Source organism: Acomys minous (genome assembly GCF_964271855.1).
Source record: "Acomys minous genome assembly, chromosome: 8".
Lineage (NCBI taxonomy): Eukaryota > Metazoa > Chordata > Mammalia > Rodentia > Muridae > Acomys > Acomys minous.
This window is the reverse complement of record NC_140489.1, coordinates 102,928,159-102,953,063: the sequence shown is the minus strand read 5'-3', so window position 1 is coordinate 102,953,063 and position 24,905 is coordinate 102,928,159. Positions and strand designations below refer to the sequence as shown.

The following is a 24,905-nucleotide window of genomic DNA, read 5'->3' as shown; positions in this document are numbered from 1 at the left end:
CTCCACATCTGGCTGGTGAGTCTTCAGGCCTGAGAGTTTTCCAGAATTCTTCCCTCTGCCTATAAGTCTCACCTATCCTTTCCTGGGGGCCCTGATGCTCTGGATCTGCTTGAGGCCAATGATTTGTGTTCAGTTTGAGACCCATACTTTGAGAACTACCTTGCATCAAAGAAACACTCAATCATATTACAAAAAAAATGGATGTGAAAGAGACGTTATCTTACTGTAATATGCCTACCTTATCTCTCAAACATCAAGTAGCTGTGATTTCTTTTTCTTAAATCCAGAGACTTGCCCATACTAAGCATGTGCTCTGCTGTTGAGCTATATCCCTGGCTTGCTTTTTTTTTTTTTTTTTTTTTAAGGTAGGGTCTTGCTGTAAGATTGGCCTCTTACTAGAGGTCTTTCTACCTCTGCCTCCCAGGTACTAAGAATGCCACCAGGCTTCAGCATGTCTGTTCTCGAGCTGGGAAGATAGTTAAGGAAGTGCATCAAGACCCGAGTTCAGATTCCCAGCACTCAGATAGCTAAGCATGGTGGTCCATGCTTGTACCCTCAGTATTGAAGAGGCAGAGATAGATGGGTCCCTGGAGCTCACTGGCCAACCATTTAGCCTAGTCAATGAGCCAGGTTCCTGTAACAGCTTCATACATGGCTCCTGAGACATAGCATCAGAGGTTGACATCTGGCCTTCACACTTCTGCCTTTTGATACATCTTAGACGAAACAGTAGCACCCATCATTCTTGCTGTGTCTGTTGGTTGGAAGCCAGCCATGGGTCCTACCCTCAGGGAAGCAGAGTAACCATCGAGGCCATACAAGGGAGTAACTCTGGGAATCAGTCTGAGACGTGTGTACTGTGCATTGGGAGAGGAAAGGCTATGTTGGGAGAGCTTGCAGTTGTAGTGCATTGAATCTCGGACAGTGGTTCTCACCCTTCCTAGTGCTGTGACCTTTAATACATACAGTTCTTTATGTTGGGGTGACCCCAACCATAAAATTATTTCATTGCAACTTCATAACTGTAATTTTGCTACTGTTGTGAATCATAATGTAAATATCTGATATGCAGGACATCTGGTCTGTGAACCCTGTGGAAGCGTCATTCACCCCCAAAGGGGTCGCAACTCATAGTTTGAGAACTGCTGGCCTAGGAGCTAATGGTTGTATTAAGACAGCATAGTCTGGCTTAAAGCAGAGTGATCTGTTTCACAAGAGTCTTCTAAGATGACTTAATCTTATTGGACTCAGGATTTATAACATAGACCTTCCGGTTTATTAGCCGTGCTGGTTTGAATTTTACAGCCTCTTTATCTGGAAGATGGGGACAGATAATCCTTACTTTAGTTTCCTTTTTTTCCCTGTTGTTAGGATACAATACTCTTGATAAAAGCAACTTAAAGGAGAAAGGATTTATTCTTCCTCACAGTTGATGGCAGGGAAGTGAAGGCAGCGAGAGGAGTGAGTGCTGAGCCGCTGCTTCTCAGCTGGCTCTCTCCACTCTCAGGGGCCAGGATTCTCCACCCAGGAGCAGCCCACAGTTAAGATGGCTTTTCCTCCTTAGCTAACATAACCCCCACATGCTCAGAGGCCCGTCTCCCCGCTGCGCCTAGATTCTGGCAAATGGCAGTTAACACTGTTGTATCTACTTGACAATAGTAGCTGACAGGTGAATGTGCTGATCTCCTAGTGAATATGCATTTACTTGTTCACATGTGCAGACATTTATATGTGTTTATTGAACTTCTACTTTGTGCTGGAAGTATCAAAGGGTTAAATTAAGAAATTTCTATGCTGTCAACCTTTTTCTTTCTATTCAAGCAGGGTGCCTCAAATTTCATATGAAAGGTAGCTCTTTGAATTTTTAAAATTTGTACAGAGACTCTGATTGTGAACTATCTTGCTTTAAAAATGGCCACGGGCAATTCTGAACTCAGAAATTTTGGAAATAAAATCAGAAATGTCATTTTGAGTTTGCTTTTACATCTAAAATGGTGATTGGCAGTAAGTACAGTTCATGAACCACCATTAATTTATATTTGTCTTACTTTATGGATTTCCACAATTAGCTAGTACATGTTTTGTTTTGAGACAGGGTCTCTCACTGTGTAGCCTCCTACCTTGGTCTCCGAAGAACTGGGATTACAGGTGTGAGTCACTGTACCCAGCTTTAAATGTGTTTTACAGGATGAAGTTTATGTATCAGTTAGGTAAGCATGGGCCTTTTATTACATGTAATTCATAGTAAGATAATGCACAAGAGCTGGGCGTGGTGGCACACACCTTTAATCCCAGCACTTGGGAGGCAGAGACAGGTGGATCTCTGTGAGTTCAAGACCAGCCTGGTCTACAAATGAGTCCAGGACAACCAAGGCTACACAGAGAAACCCTGTCTCAAAAAACAAACAACCAAACAACCATACAAAAAGGCAATGCACAAACAGAGGACATCTTGGAGATGTTGGACATCTGTGTTCTCCCTCCCTCCCTCCCTCCCTCCCTCCCCCCCCCCTCTCTGTTGCTTGCTCTTGTTCTCTCCACGGGAGTTCTAGGGATCAAACCTTTAGTTAGGCGTGGTGACAAGTGCCATAACCTGCTAAGCCAACTCACAGGACCTCTTTTTTTTCTTTCAGCATGTGAATTACGTACAAACCCACAGATCATAAGTGTGTAAGTTCATGAACATTAAAATGATTTAGATTTATTTCCAGCACTTTAGTTCCTCTCACTGGACTACTATTATGACTTCTTTTAAAAAGATTTATCTTGCCTCATGATATGTTCTTAGCTTCTCTTACCTTGCCTCATAAGATGTTCAAGGCTTCTTTGTCTTGTGTTCTTCTGGCCTGTGTCGTGTTAGACTACAAACTGGGTGAACTCAGGAAACACTGGCTCTCCTGTTGTGGTCTAGCACAGCCTCTGTCAGAAAGCATAGGTATTCATCAATATTGTAGCCTGCGGGTGAGGGAAGAGTGGATTCTACTTTGTTTCCCAACTCAGATTGAAAGTTTAGAAAAGCTTTTTGACGTAAGATATTTGGCAACACATTAGTTAGAGTAATTGTGGCTTTCACTTGGACTATGAAGTCTCTTACTGTAACCTAGGCATAATTGCTTTATGTGATAATTCAGAGTTCCACATCCAAATAAAACAATGAGATGTAATAATGCTATAGCCACCCGAGGGAGTGGCCTAGAACTTCTACCTCAGTTGGCATTTTTATGAGACCTAAGGAATGGTGTTATTAGCATGGCTAGATTTGCATGCTGAGTCAGGTTTTGGAGGTACTTACTTTCTTGGGCAATTTGATCTGGATTAAAAAAAAATCACATCTGGGAAGTGGCACACGCGTGTAATCCCAGCACTCAGAGAGGCAGAGGCAGGCAGATCTCTGTGAGTTCCAGGCCAGCCTGGTCTACAGAATGAGTCCAGGACAGCCAGGGCTGTTACACAGAGAGACCCTGTCTCATTGAGGGAGGGGGGCCCCACAGTGTAGTCTTACAGTTAGCGTCCGACAGCTAGCCTCATATTAGTATACAACAGGGTGGCCCAGTGGCCCATATGGGACAGTCCCAAGGTGACTGAAGGCTTCTGAAGCCTGTGGTGTGAGTTTGCTGCCAGAGGATATAGGCTGTCTTGAGGATCTGCTTTGTTGAGTCCTGGAGGCTTCCGGGCTGTTTCCTTCCCACTTAAGAGTCACTTCAGTTTCCTTCTGCCCTTAGTCAAGCTCTGTGTTGGATTAACACTAAGTTGACTTGTCTGTTGTGGGGTTCCTGAGTCTCCTAGCCACCTGCTTTTGTGAATGAAGTTTTATCAGAACAAGGCCATGCCTATCTGTATGTGTATTTTGAGTGACTGCTTCTCTCTAAATGGCAGTGTGGCATATTTGTTGCAGAGACCATCCATTCTCTAAAACCTAAGATGTTTATTCTTTGACTCTTAACTAAAGCCCTCCAACCATTGGTCTAGTGAACTACACTCAGGTGGTAAACAAGATGTTTGAAGAAGAGCCACAAAAGATGAACATATGGGAATATGAAGGGTTGGGTTGCTGTGACAGGGGGTGCTATTGCCAGTTATTCAAAGGCCTGTTTTTTAGGCCCTACTCTGCTTAGCTTTGTAGAGAAAATGAAATCCAGGGTTGATATGCTGGGTTTTAGTCCATGGAAAAGCTGATAGCCTTAGACTGTTTTCTTGGTTTTAGAGACAGGGTTTCTTTGTATAGAATTAGATGTCCTGGACTCACTTTGTAGACCAGGATGGCTTTGAACTCATAGAAATCCTCCTGCCTCTGCCTTCTGAGTGCTGGGATTACAGGTGTGCACCACCACACCTGGCATGACTGTTTGACTGTGTTCTTTCTGGGAGTGGTGCGTTTTGTTGTTTGTAACCAGAACCACTTAAAAAGGCAGGTCACTGAGACTGCTTTAGCTGTGGGTCGAACATGCTGTGGAGTACTTTACATTAGTCACCGGTGGATAGTTAGTTCCCTAGGAAAGAGCCTCTCAGTCCGAGGCTGTGGTCTTGAGTACTTTTCAGGCCTTATAGACCGTGGAGCCAAAGTAAGCTGCGCTAGATGTTACCTGGGTTACCTGCCAGGTTCACATTCTCAGGGGTGTACCAAAACATCCCAGTGCAAAGTCAAAGTGTATTTAACAAACATGAGCAAACACCTGTGTCCAGCTTAGCACCTTTAATAGTTGATATTGTTTTTGTCTTCATCATGAAGATTGTCATGCTTCCTCCTCTTGAGCCAGGATTGTTAAGAGTTTGTTTAAATGATCTGTGGCTTTAAGAAGCTTGGGTGTAAGTTGAGAGCACTGAGCATTGTTTAGGGCCTCTGCTGTGCTGCTGCCCTGAGTCACACACTGATCTCCTTGCTGTAATGTGCTCGAGCTCACTGGCCACTACTGAATGCCAAATTAGAATCCAAGGGGGTAAAACGTCTCTTTTTGTGTTTATTTTATGTTATCATCTTACTTGTTCTCAGCTTCCAAAGTAGAGGTTTAAAGTACCAGACTATAAAAAGAGCTTTTTCACATTGAAATATTATCCATTAAAGACTTTCTTCTGGATCTAATTCAAAGTTATGGAAAGCTAATGCGCGAGACTGTTTGAAGAAACAGCGCTTTGGACATTGTGCCCATTAGATACTCATGTTACACCTTAGCTGCTTCCTTCTCACTTGGTCGGTCTGTCTTTCTTTCTTTCTTTCTTTCTTTCTTTCTTTCTTTCTTTCTTTCTTGTGTTTGTTTTTTTCAAGACAGGGTTTCTCTGTGTAGGCTTGGCTGTCCGGGACTCTCTTTGTAGGCCAGGCTGACCTAGAACTCACCGCCTGCCTCTGCTTCCCGAGTGCTGGGACTAAAGGCGTGCGCCACCACGCCCAGCTCACTTGAACTTCTTACAGCTTTCGCACTTCCTTGCAGAGAGTGGGCTCAAAATGGATGCTTTTCCAGTTTTTCAGGCTGCCTAGCTCCACCACGTGGCGTGGTCAGACTGTTAACTGGAGACCAGGACACTCCCTATGAGTCATTCTGCACAGAGGTTCAGGTGATTGGCTCTGGAGGCTTCAGGTCTGCTGCCAGGGCAGGTGACTTCTCCCTGTGATGCTTCCTTGTGCTGGCATCTGCTGTGCACTGTGCAGATGAGAGAGAAAGCCTTGTCATACACAGCACAGGTGCTGAAAGTAAGATGACTTAAGTAGGCCTGCTGAGAGGCTGAAGATCGCCCCAGAGCATAATTCTGGGGAGTACAAGCAAGCTACATCTCCATCATGGTTTTCTTCTTCTCCCTGACAGTTCTTTTGTCCCAGATAGTTACTCCATTTTAGTCATAGTGGGCTAGAGAGGCGGAAGAACGTCCTCGTCACACCAAGTAGAATCTGCTGAGTAGATATTTGAACTACGGATCGATTCTGCTAACAGTAGTTTAATCATTTTCAGTTTCTTTTTGTTCATATTTTAGTATTGAACAGTTGACAATATTGGCTGTATGCTTGTAAAACATTCTTGACCTTAATTGTGTTTTTTTGAAAAAATTAGAGCTGGGTGGTGGCGGCACACGCCTTTAATCCCAGCACAAGGGAGTCAAAGGCAGGCAGATCTCTTGAGTTCCAGGACAGGCAGGGCTACACAGAGAAACCTTGACTAGAAAAACAAGCAAAATTTTAGCCACAACATAATCGTAACTATATTAAGGAATTAATTATGTTAATTAATAAGGTATTGCTTATATCAACTATTAAAATATAGCTGTGACTGTTTACTATATATTTTATATACATGCTAAGCATAAATATAAAGTATAGCCAACAACTCCCAAACATTGGCTAGTTGAATACTTAAGTGTCAGGTAAATGAATGATTTAATACTGTCCCAGATAAGACCATCAACTCCTTGAGCATGGAACCACCCTTTTAGCAGTTCTGCTGTTCATGTCTGTATTTATTTAGTTGTAATTTGAGGTTATTTTAAAACTTTTATTTACATATTTATATTATTTATTTCATGCGTGTCTATGTGTAGGCATGTGCATGCCATGGCACATGTGTGGAAGTCAGGACAACTTGTGGGAGCTGGTTCTTTCCTTCTACCGTGTGTTCCCAGGGATGAACTGGGATTGTCAGGTTCGGCTGCAAGTGTCTTTTTCCTTCTGAGCCGTCACCTTGGCATTTCGGGTTCTGAGGCTGTCTCACTGTATAGCGCAGGCTGAGCTGGAAGCATCTCCTCTTCCTGCTTCAGTGTCAGTGATGAGACTAAAGCTTGCAACCCTTCATCTGGCTCTGTCTAGTTTTTATTTCTTATTCCCTCTACCTAGTAGAGGATATCCTGGAGAGAGAGAGAGAGAGAGAGAGAGAGAGAGAGAGAGAGAGAGAGAGAGAGAGAGAGAGAGTGTGTGTGTGTGTGTGTGTGTGTGTTAGGTAAGTTATTAGTATAATTTATACAGACTTGTATATTTATATATAATTTATCTGCTAAACTGTCTCTGTAAGTCTTTTCCCCCACCAATTCTTACCAAACATTTAAGTTGGTAATTGAAGTGTAATGTAACTCAGTTGCCACACCCTAACTTTTATTTATACAATTGTTCTGAGGGGTTTATCATTCCTTTGGTGCTTAGCACCTGTAATAATAATAGCTAATTTTTAGATTGCACTTACTGTGTTCTAGTCTATGTGTTTTGCATGTACTATTAATTTCCCCAATCCTTGTGATAGGCCTCTGAGGTAATGGTTATCACATTCAGTTCACAGGTGAATAGGCAGAAAGGTCAGTAAGAGTTTTAATAATAGTATGTGAGGGGAGCAACTAGACCCTGTAGCTTAAGAGGGGCGTAGGGAAGCTGCAAGGTGGTGGTGCACACCTTTAATCCCAGCACGTGGGAGGCAGAGGCAGGTGGATCTCTGAGTTCGAGGCCAGCCTGGTCTATTGAGTGAGTTCCAGGAAAGCCAGGACTACACAGGGAAACCCTGTCTCGAAAAAAACAAAACAAAACAACAACAACAACAACAACAACAAAAGAGGGATGTAGAAGAAACACTACAACATTCCACAGTTGATTGAGATGGGGAAGGATGGGTCAGTGACAAACATGGCAGTTTGGACTCTGGGTGTATGTGAATGAAACAACCACCTTAGCATTAACTCCATGCTTTGGTGAGATCTGTTTACTTCCCCTGTGGCTCTTCCTTCTTAAAATAAAACAATATTTGACTGGTTGGCAGCCTTGCCCCATTTATATTGCTACTCTAGTCTCGTTATCTAGAAGAGGATAGCATGTAGATAGATGTGCTCTTTTCAGAGTTATTTTACACTGTTTTTTTCCATTAAGAACTACTACTATATTTGTTAGTAATTAAGGGTTAACTCTGAACTATCTTATTTCTTTACAGTACAGTGCTTTGGATACCAACCCGCTCTCTCTGTATGTCATGCATCCATTTTGGAATGCTATAGTGAAGGTAAGATTATTAATGGTGTGCTTTTTTGTTTAAAAAGCTTAACCCGTCTTACAGAGTCTTGCTGCTGCCACTCTCAGTTTACGTTTTGTTCTTCTGGGTATTGAACCGAGGGCCTCATTCACGCCACCCAGTTGGTCCACACAGAACTGTATCCTCAGCCTTCTTTTTACTTTTTGAAAATTTTGTTTTAAGGCTTGTTTATTATTTTATGAGCATGAGTGTCTAGCCTGTGTGCATGTCTAGTGCCTCGGAGGTCAGCAGAGGGCATCTGATGAGCCAGAACTCAAGTTACAGATGGTTGTGAGCCATCATGTGGTACCGGGAATTGAACTCGGGTCCTCTGGAAGAACAGGTGCTCTTAGTCACGAAGCCAGCTTTCTAGCCCCCCTTTACTTTTTAAAACAGGGGCTTACTGAATTGCTGCGGGCTTGGATCGTCCTGCCTCATCGTCCTGAGTAACTAAGACCACAGGCTTGTGCTCGCAGGCCAACAGTGTTTTCACAGGCCGTATCAGAGGTGCCCCTTTGTCAGTCCTCCCCAGTCAGCTTTCCCTTTTGATGTGTCTTCCTGTTGAAATCTAAATGTGCACACTGTGATGGATCAAGTTTATAAAAAGGCTTTTTGAAACCGTCTAAAATTAACCAAATGCTGTCATTATAAAAGTTTGTGTATTAAAGACTCAGGTAAAGAAAGGGGACAGGAAGGAGAAAGAAATGCTCCTTTACCACTGGAGTTATTGTTTCTATTTTAATGAACATAAATCCTACATATGATTTTTCAAACATTGGCTTTTTAATAATCTAAATTTTTATGTTGTGATGTTTATTGAACTGAGCTTTCTTTAATTTACAACTATTTTGGGAAAAACCCCAACAGGTATTTCCTACGTGGCTGGCACCCAATCTCATAACCTTTTCTGGCTTTATGCTGGTTGTGTTCAATTTTCTACTCCTGACATACTTTGATCCTGACTTTTATGCTTCAGGTAAGAATTTTATTATCATAATACATAATTTAAAATGTTTTAAGTAGCAAAAAGTAAAGTGTGGTTAATTTCTGACTCTAAGATGCTTATGTTTCTGAGCGTTTTGGATGTTACATAAGATGTTGGTATTATATATAAAACTAAGTTGTGTGGTTTTTATTTTTTGTTTGTTTGTTTGTTTGTTTGAGACTGGGTTTCTCTGTGTAGCCTTGGCTGTCCTAGTTTGTAGACTAGGCTGGCCTCAAATTCACAGAGATCTGCCTGCCTCTGCCTCCCACATGCTAGGATTAAAGGTGTGCGTCACCACTGCCTGGCCTCTAAGTTGTGTTTTTATAATGTATATGTTTCCGTTAAGTTTTAGAAACAGTCACTTACCTATTAAACTTAGATGTGCCTTCTAAAAAGCTGTGAGGCTTCTGCAAATAATGAATAATTAGAAGCTTGGTGTGGTGATGCATGCTTGTAATCCAGCACTGTGCATGTGTGAGGCGGGAAAGTCAGGATTTCAGGGCTAGCCTTAGCATATAGCATAAGTTCACAAACATACAGAAAATGAAAAAAGATTTACATGTAGACAGAAGTTTAGGATTTGAAACTATCTAAAAGTCAATACTAAGTAGGGCCCACCATGCCTGTAAGGCCAGGAATGACCCTCTCCTGTTTTCCGTCACAGAAGAGAAGCTGCCTCTTGTGTACCGAGAGTGCAGCTTCCCTTCTTTCTGTTGGCGTCTTCCCTTTACACGGTTCCTAGGATCCTCTGAAAATGGCTCATGATTGAGCCTTAGTTATTTATTTGTTTTCTTTTTTGTAGTGGGGAATAAACTCAGGATCTTACACTGGTTTGGCATGTACTGTACCACGGAGCTACGAACCCGGTGTGTTTTTCACATTTCTTTTTGAGGCAGGGTCTTTCTAGGTTGCCCAGGCTGGCTTCAAATTTGGATCCTTCTACCTCAGGCTCCTGAGAGGCTGGAGCTATAGGCCTGAGTCCTACGCCTGGCCTTTTCTAAAATATTTTTGACATTGGTCTAGAACATGGTTAGGACCTCATATAGGGTCACATCACAAAAAAATTGGCAACAGTAAAATATTTGTGAGCACTTGTCCACCAAAATCAAGTTCAGAATGAAGCAAATAATGTGTGTGGTGTGTGTGGTGTGTGTGGCGCCCCTGCCGGTCTTGTGTGTGACTTCGCTGTAGCCCTGCTGCAGAACACTGCCCCAGACACTCAGTCCTGGCTTTTTAATGGGAAGCAGATGTAACACTTTCCTGTGCATCTTCAACACGTAAGTATAAAATTGCTATGTCTTTGGATTGTATTGTGTTAGAATGTTTGATTTAAAACTGATGTTTAGGACTGGACGTGTTGGTACAAGCGTTTAATTCTAATGCTTGGGAGGCAGGAGGCAGAGGCAAGTTTGTCTCTGAATTCAAGGCCAGCCAAAACTACACAACGAGACCCTGTCTTTAAAAAGAAAAAAATGAAAGGGAATATATATATATATTTATTTATTTTTTTAACTGTTAGGAGCTGGAGATATAGCTGTTGGTAAAGTGCATGTCTGGCATGCACAAAGACTTAGACAGAATAAAGTGGATGTGGTGTGCTGGTAATCCTAGCTCTTGGAAGGTGGAAATAGGAGCATCAGGAGTTCAGAGTCAGCCTTTGCAACATACTGACCGAGTTCAAGGCCAGAATGGGCTGCATGAAACCATTCATCAAAAAAACTAAAATAAAAATAAAAACTGTGACCTGTTTTTAAGCTGGAGAGATGGCTCAGGGGTTAAGAGTTACTGTTCTGGCTGAGGACTGGAGTTTGGTCCCAGCACCTAAGCTAGGCAGCTCTCAATGGCTTGTATATCCAACTCTAGGGAAATCAGACCCCTCTGGCCTTCTTTGGTACTTGCATTCATGTGCATATACCCACGCATGCGCACATGTGGGCATTTCAACAAAATCTTTAAAAGTTGCTGTTTGAATTGCTGGCTGGCTTTAGTTTTCATTTTTAAAAAATATGCTTAAATGAATTTTGCCTTAGGATTAGGACAGAATTCCTACAACTTCTGAAATGTCTCTAACAGGCTTCTAGTATTTTATACTACACATTTATATGAAGTAATATTCTCAGCATTAACAGTTATAAAATTAAAATTCAGAGCCTTTAATCCCAGCACTCAGGGAGGCCAGAAGCAGGTGGATCACTGTGAGTTCAAGGCCAGCCTGATTTATAAAGTGAGTCCAGGACAGCTAAGGCTACACAGAGAAACTCTGTCTTGAAAAACCAAACAAACAAAAAATTAAAATTAAAACCAATTGTGAAAATGTTGATGGTGCTCTATGTCCTCTACAATATCAAATACTTGGCCAAGCTTGAGTTCTTTATGTAAAGATAAACAAGCATCTCCATCTCATGAGTGTGCAAACTTAGTTTAGTTTTTGATGTAATTTATTTATTTTTTCTTTCACATGCATTGGTGTTTTGCCTGCATGTGTGTCTGTGTGAGGGTGTTGGGTCCTCTGGAATGGGAGTTATAGACAGTTGTGAGCTGTGGTGTAGGCCCTGGGAATTGAACCTGGGTCCTACGGGGAACAGCTAGTGAGTGCTCTTAACCACTGAGCCATCTCTCCAGCCCCACTTTAGTCCTTAGTAAAAGGTAAAATCCCTTATATATCAAAGTTGTTTTAAAATACACTTCTTTTTATGATTTGTCAGCAAATCTTTGGTTTGTATACCTATTTTATATACACCTATATACCCAAGTTTGCAGATCTGGCTTTTGCATTTTGTATTTTAATGCTAAGAATACCTCAAATGCATGTTTTTACTTTTTAAGTTTATGAACTTTAAAAACAACTTGCAAATAAATAAAAACATCACATATCCAAATTAGACAGACCCAAAGTCTATACAACTCAAAAAAATAGGCATTTGGAATGGAAACTATGAAGTATCAAACTAAATTTTGCACTTTTGGTGTCAAATATATTTTTGTACCCGTCTACTACACAAAACAAAAAAGCCATGACAAAGTTAGAACTAGAAGAGCAATTAGGTTTATATCTTCTTTCATAACTCATGTCTATTGCCTGAAATCAACCCTTTTCTCATCCCCTAAGATTTAGCCTTATTTTCCCATTATGGAATATTGTACTCACCTGTATATTTGTTTACATATATACTTATATTACTGGTTAGATTCTGTATGTGAGAGAGAACATTTGTTTTTATTTTTATTTTTTGAGAATATGTGACTGCTCTTAAATATTACACATTCTAAATTCATTCTTTTCCTGCAGATTTTTAAACTTCATTTCTCTTTAGAGCTGAATAATAAATAAATTAAATAAATAAATGAATGAATATACATATGTATTATATACATCAATTTTTCATTATATATTCATTGTTTTGTATCTAGGGATATATTTCCTCTGATTACTCTTAAGATTACTTAAGATGAGCTCCTGCTGTGCATCCCAGGCTGGCCTGGAACTCTGTAGACTGTACTTTAGCCTGCCACTCTCTTCATCCGCCTTCCAGCGGCTCACAGGCATTCTCTACCACATCTGTGAACTCATTTTTAAGACTCTCATATATTATTTTTTATTTTGATTCCATAAGTATTATATTTTTGTTTTGTTTTGCATGAGACAGGATCTCTCTAGCTTTGGGTGTCTGGAACTCATTAGATAGACCAGGCTAGCCTTGAGCTCAGAGACACACCTGACTCTGCTTCTAAGTGCTAGGATTAAAGGTGGACACCACCACACCCAGCCTTTTAAGTAATTTTGGAATAAAGATAAACACTCAATCGTGCACTATAATAAATATACAGTAAATCAGTATGGCTACTTACTGTTAATGAGGTGCCAGGACGTGCCTTTGGTTTTGGTGATTTACTGATAAATTTTAACATTTTAGTTCTGCATTCAGAATACATTGTGAAGTAATGTAACCTCTCATTAGCAAGTGGCAACATTCTCACTGGCAACAGGAAGGGTGGTCAGAGCTATTGTGTTAGACTGCACTAAACCCTTGTTGCTTTCCTTCACAGCACCAGGTCACAAGCATGTACCTGATTGGGTTTGGATTGTGGTGGGCATCCTCAACTTTGTTGCCTACACTCTAGGTAAGGAACTGGCAAGTACTTATTTAGTCAGTGGTTGGCATAGCAGCAAGACTAAGCACTCGTTAAATTAACATTTTCTTCAATGCTGAATTCATTTTAACTAGGGTCTAGGGTTTATTAAACTTTTGTTCAAATTGATAAATTTATCTTTTTGAATCTGTGAAAAGTGCTGTCGCTTACTGCTAGGGATCCAGAATAAATAGGAGTTGGCAGGTGACTGCTTGCAAGCCAAATCTGGTTAACTGTCTAGTTTTAGAAATAAGGCTTTTTGTTTTTGTTTTTTAACAACATGAGCTGGGTGTGGTGATGCATTTTTTTTTATTTTATTTTATATTTTTTTAGTATTATGTATACAGTATTCTGCCTGCCTGTGCACCTGCACTCCAGAAGAGGGCATCAGATCTCATTATAGATGGTTGTGAGCTACCATGTGGTTGCTGGGAATTGAACTCAGTCTGTGCTCTTAACCTCTGAGCCATCTCTCCAGCCCTAGAAGTAAAGTTTTTGTTGGTGTGTGTGTGTGTGTGTGTGTGTGTGTGTGTGTGTGTGTTGGTATTGGTGTTGTTCAAGAAATTTTTAAGAATTCTTTAGTAATTTCATACACACATATATAATATGTTTAGATTATATGAACCCACTACTCCTCCTACACGTTTTTTGGTCCCCGTTCCACCTCCTCTTCCCAACTTCAGGCCTCTTTTCTTTTCCTTTTTAACCCCGAGTCAGCTCATGCTGCCAGATGTGCGTGTGTGTGCGCGCGTGTGCGCATGTGTGTGCCCGCGTGTGTGTGCCCACGTATGTGCGTGTGTGTGTGTGTGTGTGTGTGTGTGTGTGTGTGTGTGTGCGCGCATGTGTGTGCCCGCGTATGTGCGTGTGTGTGTGTGTGTGTGTGTGTGTGTGTGTGTGTGTGCGCATGTGTGTGCCCGCGTATGTGCGTGTGTGTGTGTGTGTGTGTGTGTGTGTGTGTGCGCGCATGTGTGTGCCCACGTATGTGCGTGTGTGTGTGTGTGTGTGTGTGTGTGTGTGTGTGTGTGTGCCGTCCATTGGCTTGGACAGCCCACCAATGCCGCACCCCTGACGAGAACTCACTCTCCAGAAGCACAGCTTCACTGGAGCGTGGCTGTGCTCCTCTGCTTCTGTGTTGTCTGTGGCTGCCTTCCTGCAGGGAAGATCCAGTCGAGAAGTGCAACAATCTCACAAAAGACGTGGCCCACAGAGCCCCAGACAGCCACTGTTACCACAAGATTGATCAGCTCTTGGAGTAAGACCTGAGTTTTACTTTAAGTTTGCCAAGGAATCCTGACACAGAACATGACTGATGGGTGCTGGGAGGGCAAGTGATAGAGTACAGAGGGAACACAGATGAGGAGGTGGGCTGCTCTCCCTCGGTAAAGGAGTCAGGGCCGCGGGCTACGGCCCATAATGCTCTGTTCTGCCAAGAATGCTTTGCAGCAGGAGTGCCTGTCTCATTCTGCGTTCTTCCGTTCTTCTCTCCCCTCTGCTGTTTAACTAAAATGTTAAATTCATTAAGAGTAAGTACTGCTGTTTACTGTTGCACCCTAAGTTTCTAGATTATTGTCTGGCACGTAGTAGCAATTTAGTATTTATTTGGCTTTTAAATATGTGTAAAATAGCAGACCTGAGTTTCAAGTTGTTTGAGTCTTTTCAAATAAAAACATGTGTTCTCACAGAAGTAGGGCTGCCCCAGTGCTGATGTGGTGGGTGGCAGGGGCTCTAAGAGTGAAGGGTGAGTGAGGTCTGTAAGAGCCAGGGCAGCCCGAGCTAAAGGCTATGTAGATAGAGGCTTAACGCAGACTTGATGGCTCACACCTTTAATCCCAGTGCTCTAGGAGGCAGAGCCAGGCGGATCTCGGCTAGTTCAAGGCCAGCCTAGTCTAAAGAGAGAGTTTCAGGACAGCCAGGGTTACACAGAGCAACCCTGTCTCAAAAAACCCAACAAAACAAAAGATAGAGGTTTAATACACTTGATAGGACAGGTGAGCAGGATTTAAATTGCTGCTGATGGAGTTTGTTGTCAAGGGCTGCCCTGAGCACCAGGGACAATATTTCAGCTACATAGAAACAGGGAAAACTCTTGTCCCTGTGCACTCCACCACTCCTGCTAGTCACCTGCCTTCCCTCCTTGTAGGCACACTGCTGTTTCCTGTCACCCAGGTGGAAACGTGCCGTTGTCTTCTTGGGTCTTGCTTTGCTGCATACCCTCTCATTTTCACTTGTTCTCTTTTCTTTGAGTTTCACTTGTAAGTCAGGCGGGCCTCCAGTTTGAGAGCCCCCTGTTTCTGCCACCAGCGTGGGAGTCTGCACCAGCACACGCAGCTCTCCGGCCCTCTCTGCTAATGCTCCACTTGCCGTGAGCTTTTCAGTCCCGTGTACTCGTCTAGGCTAACTGACTGGGGCCTGTCTCCAGCCTGTCATTCACACGGTTGCAGTGAAACTTCCTAAACTGTGGCTTTTCTCTTCTCCTACTCCTACATCTTTTATCCCTAAACTTTTAAGTTGGCTCAAATCTCTTTTCTCAGAGTTTTTGTTTGTTTCTTTGTTTTTGTTTGTTTTTGGTAGAGAGACAAGTGTAGTGCTTTACTTTTTTCCTTTTTTAATGTCTAGAGTGTGTGTGTGTGTGTGTGTCCGTCCGTCCATCCCTATCAAGTGTTTGAAGAGGCCAGATAAAGGTATCAGGTCTCCTAGAACTGGAGTTAAGAATGGCCATGAACTGCCATGTGGATGCTAGAAACTGAACCTGGGTCCTCTGCAGGACCAGCCAATGCTAAACCATCTCTCCAGCCTCTCTTTTAGCTTTCTGATGTTGCCTTCACATACTGGCTTCTAATCAAGCTATGTTGCTTGCATTTTCTGAAATGAATTGTGCTTTTTGCCGTCTCAGGGCTTCTAATATGCACTGTGTTTTCAATCTCAGTGTATATTGCTAGTAGCACTTCTGCCCTCTTGAAATGGTGTGCTCTGATATCTCTTACCTACTGAAATCCAGTTGAGTTGTTAGGTTCCCACGCACATTTCATCTTGTTCTACAGGCCAGTCAGGATTATCTACAGGGAATGCTTATCTTTTTTGGACTCTTTCATGGTTTGTGACACACCATGGTTTTGTTTTGGTTTGGTTTTTTGTTTGTTTGTTTTTGCTTTTTTGAGACAGGGTTTCTCTGTGTAGCTTTGGCTGTCCTGGTCTCACTTTGTAGACCAGGCTGGCCTTAACTCACAGTGATCCACCTGCCTCTGCCTCCCGAGTGCTGGGATTAAAGGCGTGTGCCACTATGCTTTTAATGATTGTCTTATGTCCCTTTCTCAGTTGTAAACATTCCAAGGACACAAACTCAGTTAATGTCAAGATTCTTGTAATTTTAATTTATTGAATTTTGCCTGCATTTATGTCTGTACACCATGTGTGTGTGTGTAGCCTGCATTTATGTCTGTACACCGTGTGTGTGTGTGTGTGTGTGTGTGTGTGTGTGTGTGTGTAGCCTGCATTTATGTCTGTACACCGTGTGTGTGTGTGTGTGTGTGTGTGTGTGTGTGTGTGTGTGTGTAGCCTGCATTTATGTCTGTACACCGTGTGTGTGTGTGTGTGTGTGTGTGTGTGTGTGTGTGTGTGTGTGTAGCCTGCGGAGGCCATCAGGTCCCCTGGAAGTAGAATTGCAGATGATGCAGAGTCACCGCATGGGTGCTGGAGGCAAACCCGAGTCCTCTGCAAGAGGACCAGTGTCCTCAACCACTAAGTCGCTTTTCCTGTCCCTTCTTGTCATTTTCATAGCACCAAGCATAGTGAGTGCACTGTACAAGTTCAACAAATTTAATCATAATATTTGCTGACTACCTTACTGAGTGCTTACTCTGAAAGCATGTCAAATGAGGGAAAGAGTAGTCCTGTGAAGAGAGGACTTCTGTCTCCCAGCATGAAGTGAGTGTGGTGACAAATGACTTGGCTCCTGGAACAAGTAGTGAGTTAGGTGATTGTAATGAGCAGCAACCATGAGAATGCTGTGAGAGCTTGAGAGCATTGCCCAGTTTGGAGGACTTGAGTCTGTCTCGAATGCTTCTTTCTTAGATCTAAAGTGACACCATTCAATGCAGTAACGTCATGAGTTTTTGTATTCTATACTTTAAAAACTGTAGGGCTGGAGGAGCGGTGGCTCAGTTGTTAAGAGTGCTCTTAGCTTCCAGAGAGCCAGTCTTATTCCCAGCGCCCACAGCAGGTGTCTCGCAGCTGCTGTAATCCCAGCTCCTCGGGACTCAATGCCCTCTTCTAGCCTTCCTGGCCTTCTGCACATGCATGGGAGACAGACACGCGCTCTCTCTCTCTCTCTCTCTCTCTCTCTCTCTCCCTCCCTCTCTCCTTCTCCCCTTCTCTCCCTCTCTCCCCCATGAATCAATCAGTATAAAATAAATCTTTTAAAACAGACATTACATATTCTAATTCTGAAATGGTTGAATTGTAAGAATTAAAGTTTAGATTGCAGAGTACTGGCTGGTAGCAACAGAATATTCCTGACTTGTTTTTCTCTTTTCCACCAGTTTCTTGCCGTTGACTTTCTCCATGCTGCTCAGAGGTTGACTTTCCCTGTGACGTGTGCTTTGTTGCAGATGGAGTGGACGGAAAACAAGCACGGAGAACCAATTCCAGCACCCCTTTAGGGGAGCTGTTTGACCATGGCCTGGATAGTTGGTCATGTGTTTACTTTGTTGTGACTGTGTACTCCATCTTTGGGCGAGGCCCGACTGGTGTCAGTGTTTTTGTTCTTTATCTCTTGTTATGGGTAGTTTTGTTTTCTTTTATCCTGTCTCACTGGGAGAAGTACAACACAGGCATTCTTTTCCTGCCATGGGGATATGACATTAGCCAGGTGGTAAGTATACATTCTGCCCTGCACTGTCCACGTGTTTAAAAATGTTGATTACCCTTTTCACTGCTGCTGGTCATGTTTAAAGTTAGAGCTGATGTGTGGAGCTGGAGAAGTGGCTCAGTAGTTAGTAGCACTGGCTCTTTTTTCAGAGTCTTCAGATTCAATTCGAGCACCTGCGTAGCAGCTTATAACTGTCTATAACTCCTGTTCTAGTGGATCTGATGCCTCCTGTTGGTCTCCCTGCATACATGCAGGCAAAACACACATAGAGCCGGCCTATAGTGGTGCACACCTTTAATCCTAGTGCTCGGGAGGCAGAGGCAGCTGGATCTCTATGAGTTCGAGGTCAGCCTGATCTACAAAGCAAGCCTTAAAAAACTAAATAAATAAATAAATAAAAAAGAAAGAATTGAATTGATATGTGCTTTACTGTTTTCTTTTCCTGGGAGGAGGACTGGGATGGAGATGTAACACAGCTGGAGAGCACTTGCCTAACATGTACAAGGCCATAGGTCCTGCTCCCAGAATTATCGGTTCCAAACATACACAAAAGTCAAACATGACGGTGAACCCTTAATGTACCTACCACTTAGCTTTAGCAGTTATCGACACATGGCCTCTAGTTTCATGTATGCTGTGTGTTTTCCTAATTCTTTTACAGGAAATGTGGTTAAGTATTTTGTTCTGTATCTCTTAAGTGATAAGAGCTTTAAAAATACTATAAGGCCATTATTAGATTAAAAGTTAATACCTTGGGGCTAGAAAGATGGCTCAGTGGTTAAGAGCACTGGCTGCTCTTCCAGAGGATGTGGGTTCAATTCCAGCACCCACAAGGAAGCTCACAACTGTCTGTAACTTTAGTTCAGGGGATCTGACACCCTCATACCTAAAATTAAATAATTTTTTTAAGTTCATAACTTCTTAATGCTATTAAATGTGATCTATTTGACATGATTTCTTTGGCCATATGGCTGAATTGTTGGCTTTTTGTCTTTCTTGCTGATTTTAGTGAGTTTCAGCTTCTTGTGTTATCATTTGCCATGATACTCCACTCAGAAGTTAGCCAGGCATGGTGGCACACACCTTTAATCCCAGCACTTGGGAGGCAGAGACAGGCAAATCTGTGTGAGTTCAAGGCCAGCCTGATCTACAAAGTGAGTCCAGGATAGCCACGGCTACACAGAGAGAAACCCTGTCTTAAAAAACAAAAACCAACCAGATAAACAAGCAAGGAACTCAGAAGCTGGAGTGTGCTAATGAGGTTGGTTAGGTGGGCAAATCTAGTTGTCCTATGACTTAACCAGTTTGTGAACTGGTTTTGAAAGGCTCCAAATCATGACTAGTTGCCTGCATTGCCTATGTAGCTATTTGATGACAATATTGGAGGGGTAAAAAAATCTCTTAAAGGCAAGAAGATTTCCCAAATCTTGCAAATTGAAGTACATTTTTTTAGTATTCACTTGGATTAGACTTGATGATGAATAAAGCACTGTTAGCTTCCTGGATTTTCCAGCCATTAATGCCTCTTTGTTCTGTCTGTGTTTTCCTTCCAGACTATTTCTTTTGTCTACATAGTGACTGCGGTTGTGGGAGTTGAGGCCTGGTATGAACCTTTCCTGTTTAATTTCTTATATAGAGACCTATTCACTGCAATGATTATTGGTAAGAAGCTCCATGTCGAAGCCTGTTTTAACCATCACTTTGTTATCAAAAGCCAGTGTTTGCCCACAGCAAGTGATAACACTCTTTCCTTGTTCTCCAGCAAGCAGAGTAGCCCTATGGCCTTGGAGGGTTGCTATCAGAATGTTAACAAAAACAAGGAGGCTTTTGTTGTTGAGCACCAAGCCTTTTCTAATCAGAGAGAAATACCAAAGTAGATTCCCACACAAGCTTTGTAAAGTTGTATCTGGGTTAGTCTAGACTGTACTGGAGGATTGGACACTTCATGCCTATTGCAAGTTGAAATTTGTTAATTTGAAACAATAAGACAGATGAAATATGGAGACTTTTATAATCTATCTGTGTAAAAAATTAAGCCCCTCTTCCTTCTTATGTCATTGAACTCTGAAGATTTTTGGTTGTGATGACCATCTTTGTGCCCTGTCTGCTGCTCTCTAAGAAAACAACCTTCATGGTAAATAGGAGTCGTCCCACCGACCTTGCACCATCCACCCCTCCTTTCCCACAGCCTCTGGTTCCTCCATCAGCTCAGCCCCATTTTTTCCCCCTCTTTCTTTCTGTCTTTTTGAGTCAGGATTTTATGTAACCAAGGCTGGCCTTGAGTTCCTGATCCTCCTGCCTCCACCTCCTAAGTGCTGGGATTAGAGATGTGTGTCCCCCATGTCTGGCTTAAATAGTCATTAAAGCCCATGGTTTACATAAAACAGACAGACAAACAAACAAACAGAAACCTCATGCAGTAGATAGTTATAAATTTCTTCTTTAAACTTGACAAATATAAAACATAGCAAAACTCCTGATTGAGAAATTCACTGATGGTAGGAGAAGAAAAGCAACTTTTTCAATTAAAAAAAAAGCCCTATAAAACCACTTTATATAGATAAAGATTTGATAGATAAAATAGAGTGGTTCTGAAATGTGTAGCCCAGAGCCCTGGACAGGTCTGGGCCTGCTACAGTGTTCTTTAGTTTCTAGCCTTTCCTAGTTTGTACCCTTTCACAAGGCTCAGCAGCAGGAACAGGTGGGCTTGTGTTTAGATAGAGCAACAGCCTGCATGTGTGCCTTTTCTTCTACATAGATCTTTAGTAGTTTTTCTAGGACCCATAAAATGATAACCTAGAATGCTTTGCTTTTTACTGCTTTTCAAACCACTGGTGTTTTCGTGAGCTCAGCTGGCCTATATATAGATACCTCCTTTAGCTAAATCAGGAGTTAGCACGACCACATTAGGAAGCACACGATGTCTAGTTGTCTTTGATGTAAATAGTGATGAGCCGGTTCAGGTACGGTATGTCATTTCCAACTCAGCGTCTGCTCCTCACCTAGTAGGACTGTAGGCATAGAGGATCTTTGTTTAGCCCATTCATTCAGCAGATGTAGGGCACTAAAGTTAGTTTTATGATAAAATAGCACATAAATTCACAATGACAGTTCCAAATGGAATCTGATAATAAAGGTACCACTTTGTACTGTACATTTACGTTCTACTTCAACTTACAAGCATTAGCTTTTCTTTTAAATTTTTTTCTTTATTGTTGTAGAAAATATTCGTGATTGCAAAGTGAAATCTATAAAGCAATATGAAATATAGCTTTTTTTCCTGCCTATTCTCCTTTCCCTCAGACATACTTAGTTTTCACTTGTTATTTATGTGGTGTGTGGTGGGTGGGGGTCAGAGGACAACTCCACCATGTGGGGTCAGGATGGAGCTCTGGCTGTCAGGCTGATGGTAAAGTAACTTTACCTACTAAGCCATCTCTCCAACCCTGTTCTTAGCTTTTAATTTTTGGCTTAGATTTCCTTAGTGTAAGTAAATGCATCGTTTTATCACCTTGTTTGTAAACTGCCCCCCCATACACACACTTGATAGTGTATCCATGAGAGCGTACAAGGGTTTTCCTTGTCTCTTCCAGCTCCCTGATGCTTTTGTGTACATGTACCAGTGTTTCAGCCAGTATTTGCCTTGTCTCCATGCTTTTGCTGCCACACACATTATTGTAGTAAATAGTCCTGTTCATGTGTTTTTTTATACTTTTTGCTGGGCTAGTATAAAAGACAAATCATGCAGTTGTGTTGAATACTTCCATATTCCACTCTGTAGTGTTGCTGATTTTTCATGCCTGTGAGCTGTTGTGAAAACACTTGTGTATAGGATATTGTCAGACTTGTTTCTCTGACTGGTAAGAATTTATACAGTTTCAATCTGCCTTTCTCATAAATGAGTTTACCTAGGCTTAACATTTGTTTGTTTTTCTGTGTGATTTATATACCCTAGCCTATTTTCCCCAACAGAATTGTTGATCACTTCTTTTACTCTTAGAGAACTTGTGTTTCAGGGTGCATTGATCCTTTGGGTTGACTAATTATAGTTTTCTCACTTGTCTTTTTTTTTTTTTTTTTCTTTCTTCCTTTGAGACAGAGTTTCTCTGTGTAACAGCCCCTGTCTGTCCTGGAACTCTCTTTGTAGACCAGTGTGGCTTCAAACTCACAGAGATCCGAGCCAGGCATGGTGGCACACGCCTTTAATCCCAGCACTTGAGAGGTAGAGGCAGACCGAAGATCACTGTGAGTTCAAGGCCACAGCTTGTTCTATAAATCGAGTCTAGGACAGCCAAGATAACACAGAGAAACCCTGTCTCTAAAAAACTTAAAAAAAAAACAAACAAAAACAACAACAAAAAACCCCTCATAGAGATCCACCTGCCTCTGCCTCCCAAGTGTTGGGGTTAAAGGTGTGCACTACCATGCTTAGCTCACTTGTCTTTTTAACTTTTCTTTAAGATACTTTTTAACTTAGGGGATTTTTTTGTTGTTTTTATTGGTGTCTTGTTTGCATATATGTTTGCATACCATGTGTGTGCCTTATGCTATGATGGAGGCTAAAAGAGGGCATTGAGCCCCCTGGGTCTGGGGCTTCAGGTAGTTGTGAGCCACCATGTGGGAGCTGGGAACTGCACCAGAGTTCCCTGCAAGAGTAGCTAGTTCTCCTAACGGTTACATCATCTTTCAGGCTCATGTTGATGGCCTGTTTTTGTAGTTTTTAGTCTTATGTGTATGAGTGTTTTGCTTGTACATACATCTGTGCACCACAGAGGCTAAAAGATGGCATCAGATGCCCTGGAACTGGAGTTACAGATGGTTGTGAACCACCACATGAGTGCTGGGAACTGAACCCAGGTCCTCAGGAAGAGCAGACAGTGCTCCCACAGCTGAGCCATCTCTCCGTCCTCCATCGTGGTGATTTGTATTGAAGTCCCTGTGTGATAAGTTAGAAATGTGAGGAATAAGGTGTTTTTTTGTAGTTATACTACCCTTCGATTATATCTCATTTCACTTAATGCTTTTCTTTTTCTTTTCTTTTTTTAATGAGTTCTTTGATTTTTCTGCAGCTATTCCATTTTCTGTATTTTAAATTCTGGCTTTAAATTTTGGGACTATGAAAAGCAGGTCTGCATCTGTGCGTTCCATCACTATTGTACACTTGACATTTAGAGTTTAATAGATAAGTCTTTAACAGTTAAATGTTTTTTTACAGAACGTAGGATAAATTCCACTTAAAAGAAATAGAGACACTTTCCCCTCTGATAATGTACACAGAACATCGACTGCCATATGCTTACTGTGCTTAGAGCACTTTCTCTCTCCACACCAAGATAGTGTCTCATTGTTCTTGATAGCAAAGTTGTCTCAGCCTGTCCCAGGGACTTGGAGCTACAGGCATCACTGAGTTCATTAGTTTAGCATTGACCAAAGCAGGGGATCAGGTGGAGCGCGTGCTAGTGAGTGCACTGGGTTTTCTCAACCCCAGGGTGCAAAACAACCTGACAGAGGCACAAGGAAAACCATCCAGCGCACTTACAGTTAGCAGCTCAGAGGCTGGCTTGTTGAGGAGGGTGTGACTGCTCGCCTTCAGGCGCTGTGGCTGAGGTAGTGCAGCCTGTAATTCTGGTACTGGGAATGCTGAGACAGACTGTGTGGCTAGCAGAGTAGGGATGAGTATGCATTGATTACCAGTCAAAGAACCGAAGGCCTGACTAGTGGCCTGCAGGAGGAGGGAAACCACAGTCACTTGGGGTCAACCAAGCCATCTTCAAAGTCAGAAGTAACACAGAACTTACCAGTAGGAATCTCAGTAGGTTTCTAGAGTATAGTTTCTGAGGGCAGGATGAGCGAATGAATCCTAAGAATGCAGAAAAAAATGGGACGTGACGGGATAAGCTGGGCCAGAGGGCCCAAGAATCAGTGGTAGGGTTTCTTAGAATGGCCACACGCCATTTTTAGGTTTGTGGGAAAGTAAACATGGCATAGCTAGGATAGAGAGGCAAGAAACTCAAGATTCTAGAAAGATCAAAAAACAAACAAACAAAACAGGAAGCAACAGATTCGGAGTGTTGTTTCCCCTCCTACCCCCACGCCCCCATAGGAGCTCACATTGATTTCCCAGCTTACTCTGCTGGGTGCTGTTCTGGGTGTAACATCCATGCAGTTCTCAAACCCTGTGCAGTTGGCACTGCTGTTTTTATGTTTGAAAAATGAAGAAAATGAGGCACCGGAAAGTTGAATTGCCCAGGAGAGCGTGGTTCTGTGGCCTGCATGGCAGACAGCAGGGAAGTCCAGGCTGGTTTCAGGCTGCGCTCTGCTTTGCCCAGCTGTCCTCTCACTCACTCTTCGCTCTCAAATGCTGGTTAGAAAAGTCATTTTGCTATAGAAGGAAGCTTGAAGCCGAAGACTGCTGGCCCTAAAACACCACGCATTTTGCATGCATGCAATTACTGTGGAATAATCACTCTTGAATAATTCATAATAATTTAAATATTTTTCCTTTTAGGCTGTGCATTATGTGTGACTCTTCCAATGAGTTTATTAAACTTTTTCAGGTAAGTTTTTTTTTTTTTAACTTGTGGAGAAAAAAGAAAGAAAATCTTTAGTAGTTGTGTAGTTAGCAGAATTTAAGGAACTCTTTTTTTTTTTTTAATCTGGACATTTTGAAAATGTTTAAAAACCTATGTTTCAGATCTAGAGTGAAAACATGATAATTAAAGTTATCTCTATTGCTAATGTAGTCAATTTAACTATACTATAAATGGTCAGTTGTGAAGGTTTTGGGCTCAGTGGGCTTCAAGTTTGTCACTTCTGTGAGTAAATTTACATCTGGCGGGGAGCACTACCTTGATGAATATTGGTTTGTTAGCATTCTAGCTAATGAGGCTCATACTCTTCTGTGTGGGTTAGGACCAAGTGTTATGCTGACTTCACATAAGAGGTGTGCAGA

The 24,905-nt window shown here is 42.1% G+C and overlaps 1 protein-coding gene across 1 annotated transcript in view; it reads left to right on the top strand.

Moving 5' to 3' along the window:
• The window catches only part of SELENOI (selenoprotein I), a 39,919-nt gene that overhangs the window by 8,746 nt on the left and 6,268 nt on the right, over window positions 1-24,905 (top strand). Inside the window, exons 2-7 of the mRNA XM_084792760.1 lie at window positions 7,893-7,961; window positions 8,838-8,946; window positions 13,003-13,077; window positions 17,694-17,956; window positions 19,507-19,615; window positions 24,462-24,510. Coding sequence (XP_084648886.1) covers window positions 7,893-7,961; window positions 8,838-8,946; window positions 13,003-13,077; window positions 17,694-17,956; window positions 19,507-19,615; window positions 24,462-24,510 — 674 coding nt within the window. The remainder of the gene's footprint in view (window positions 1-7,892; window positions 7,962-8,837; window positions 8,947-13,002; window positions 13,078-17,693; window positions 17,957-19,506; window positions 19,616-24,461; window positions 24,511-24,905) is intronic.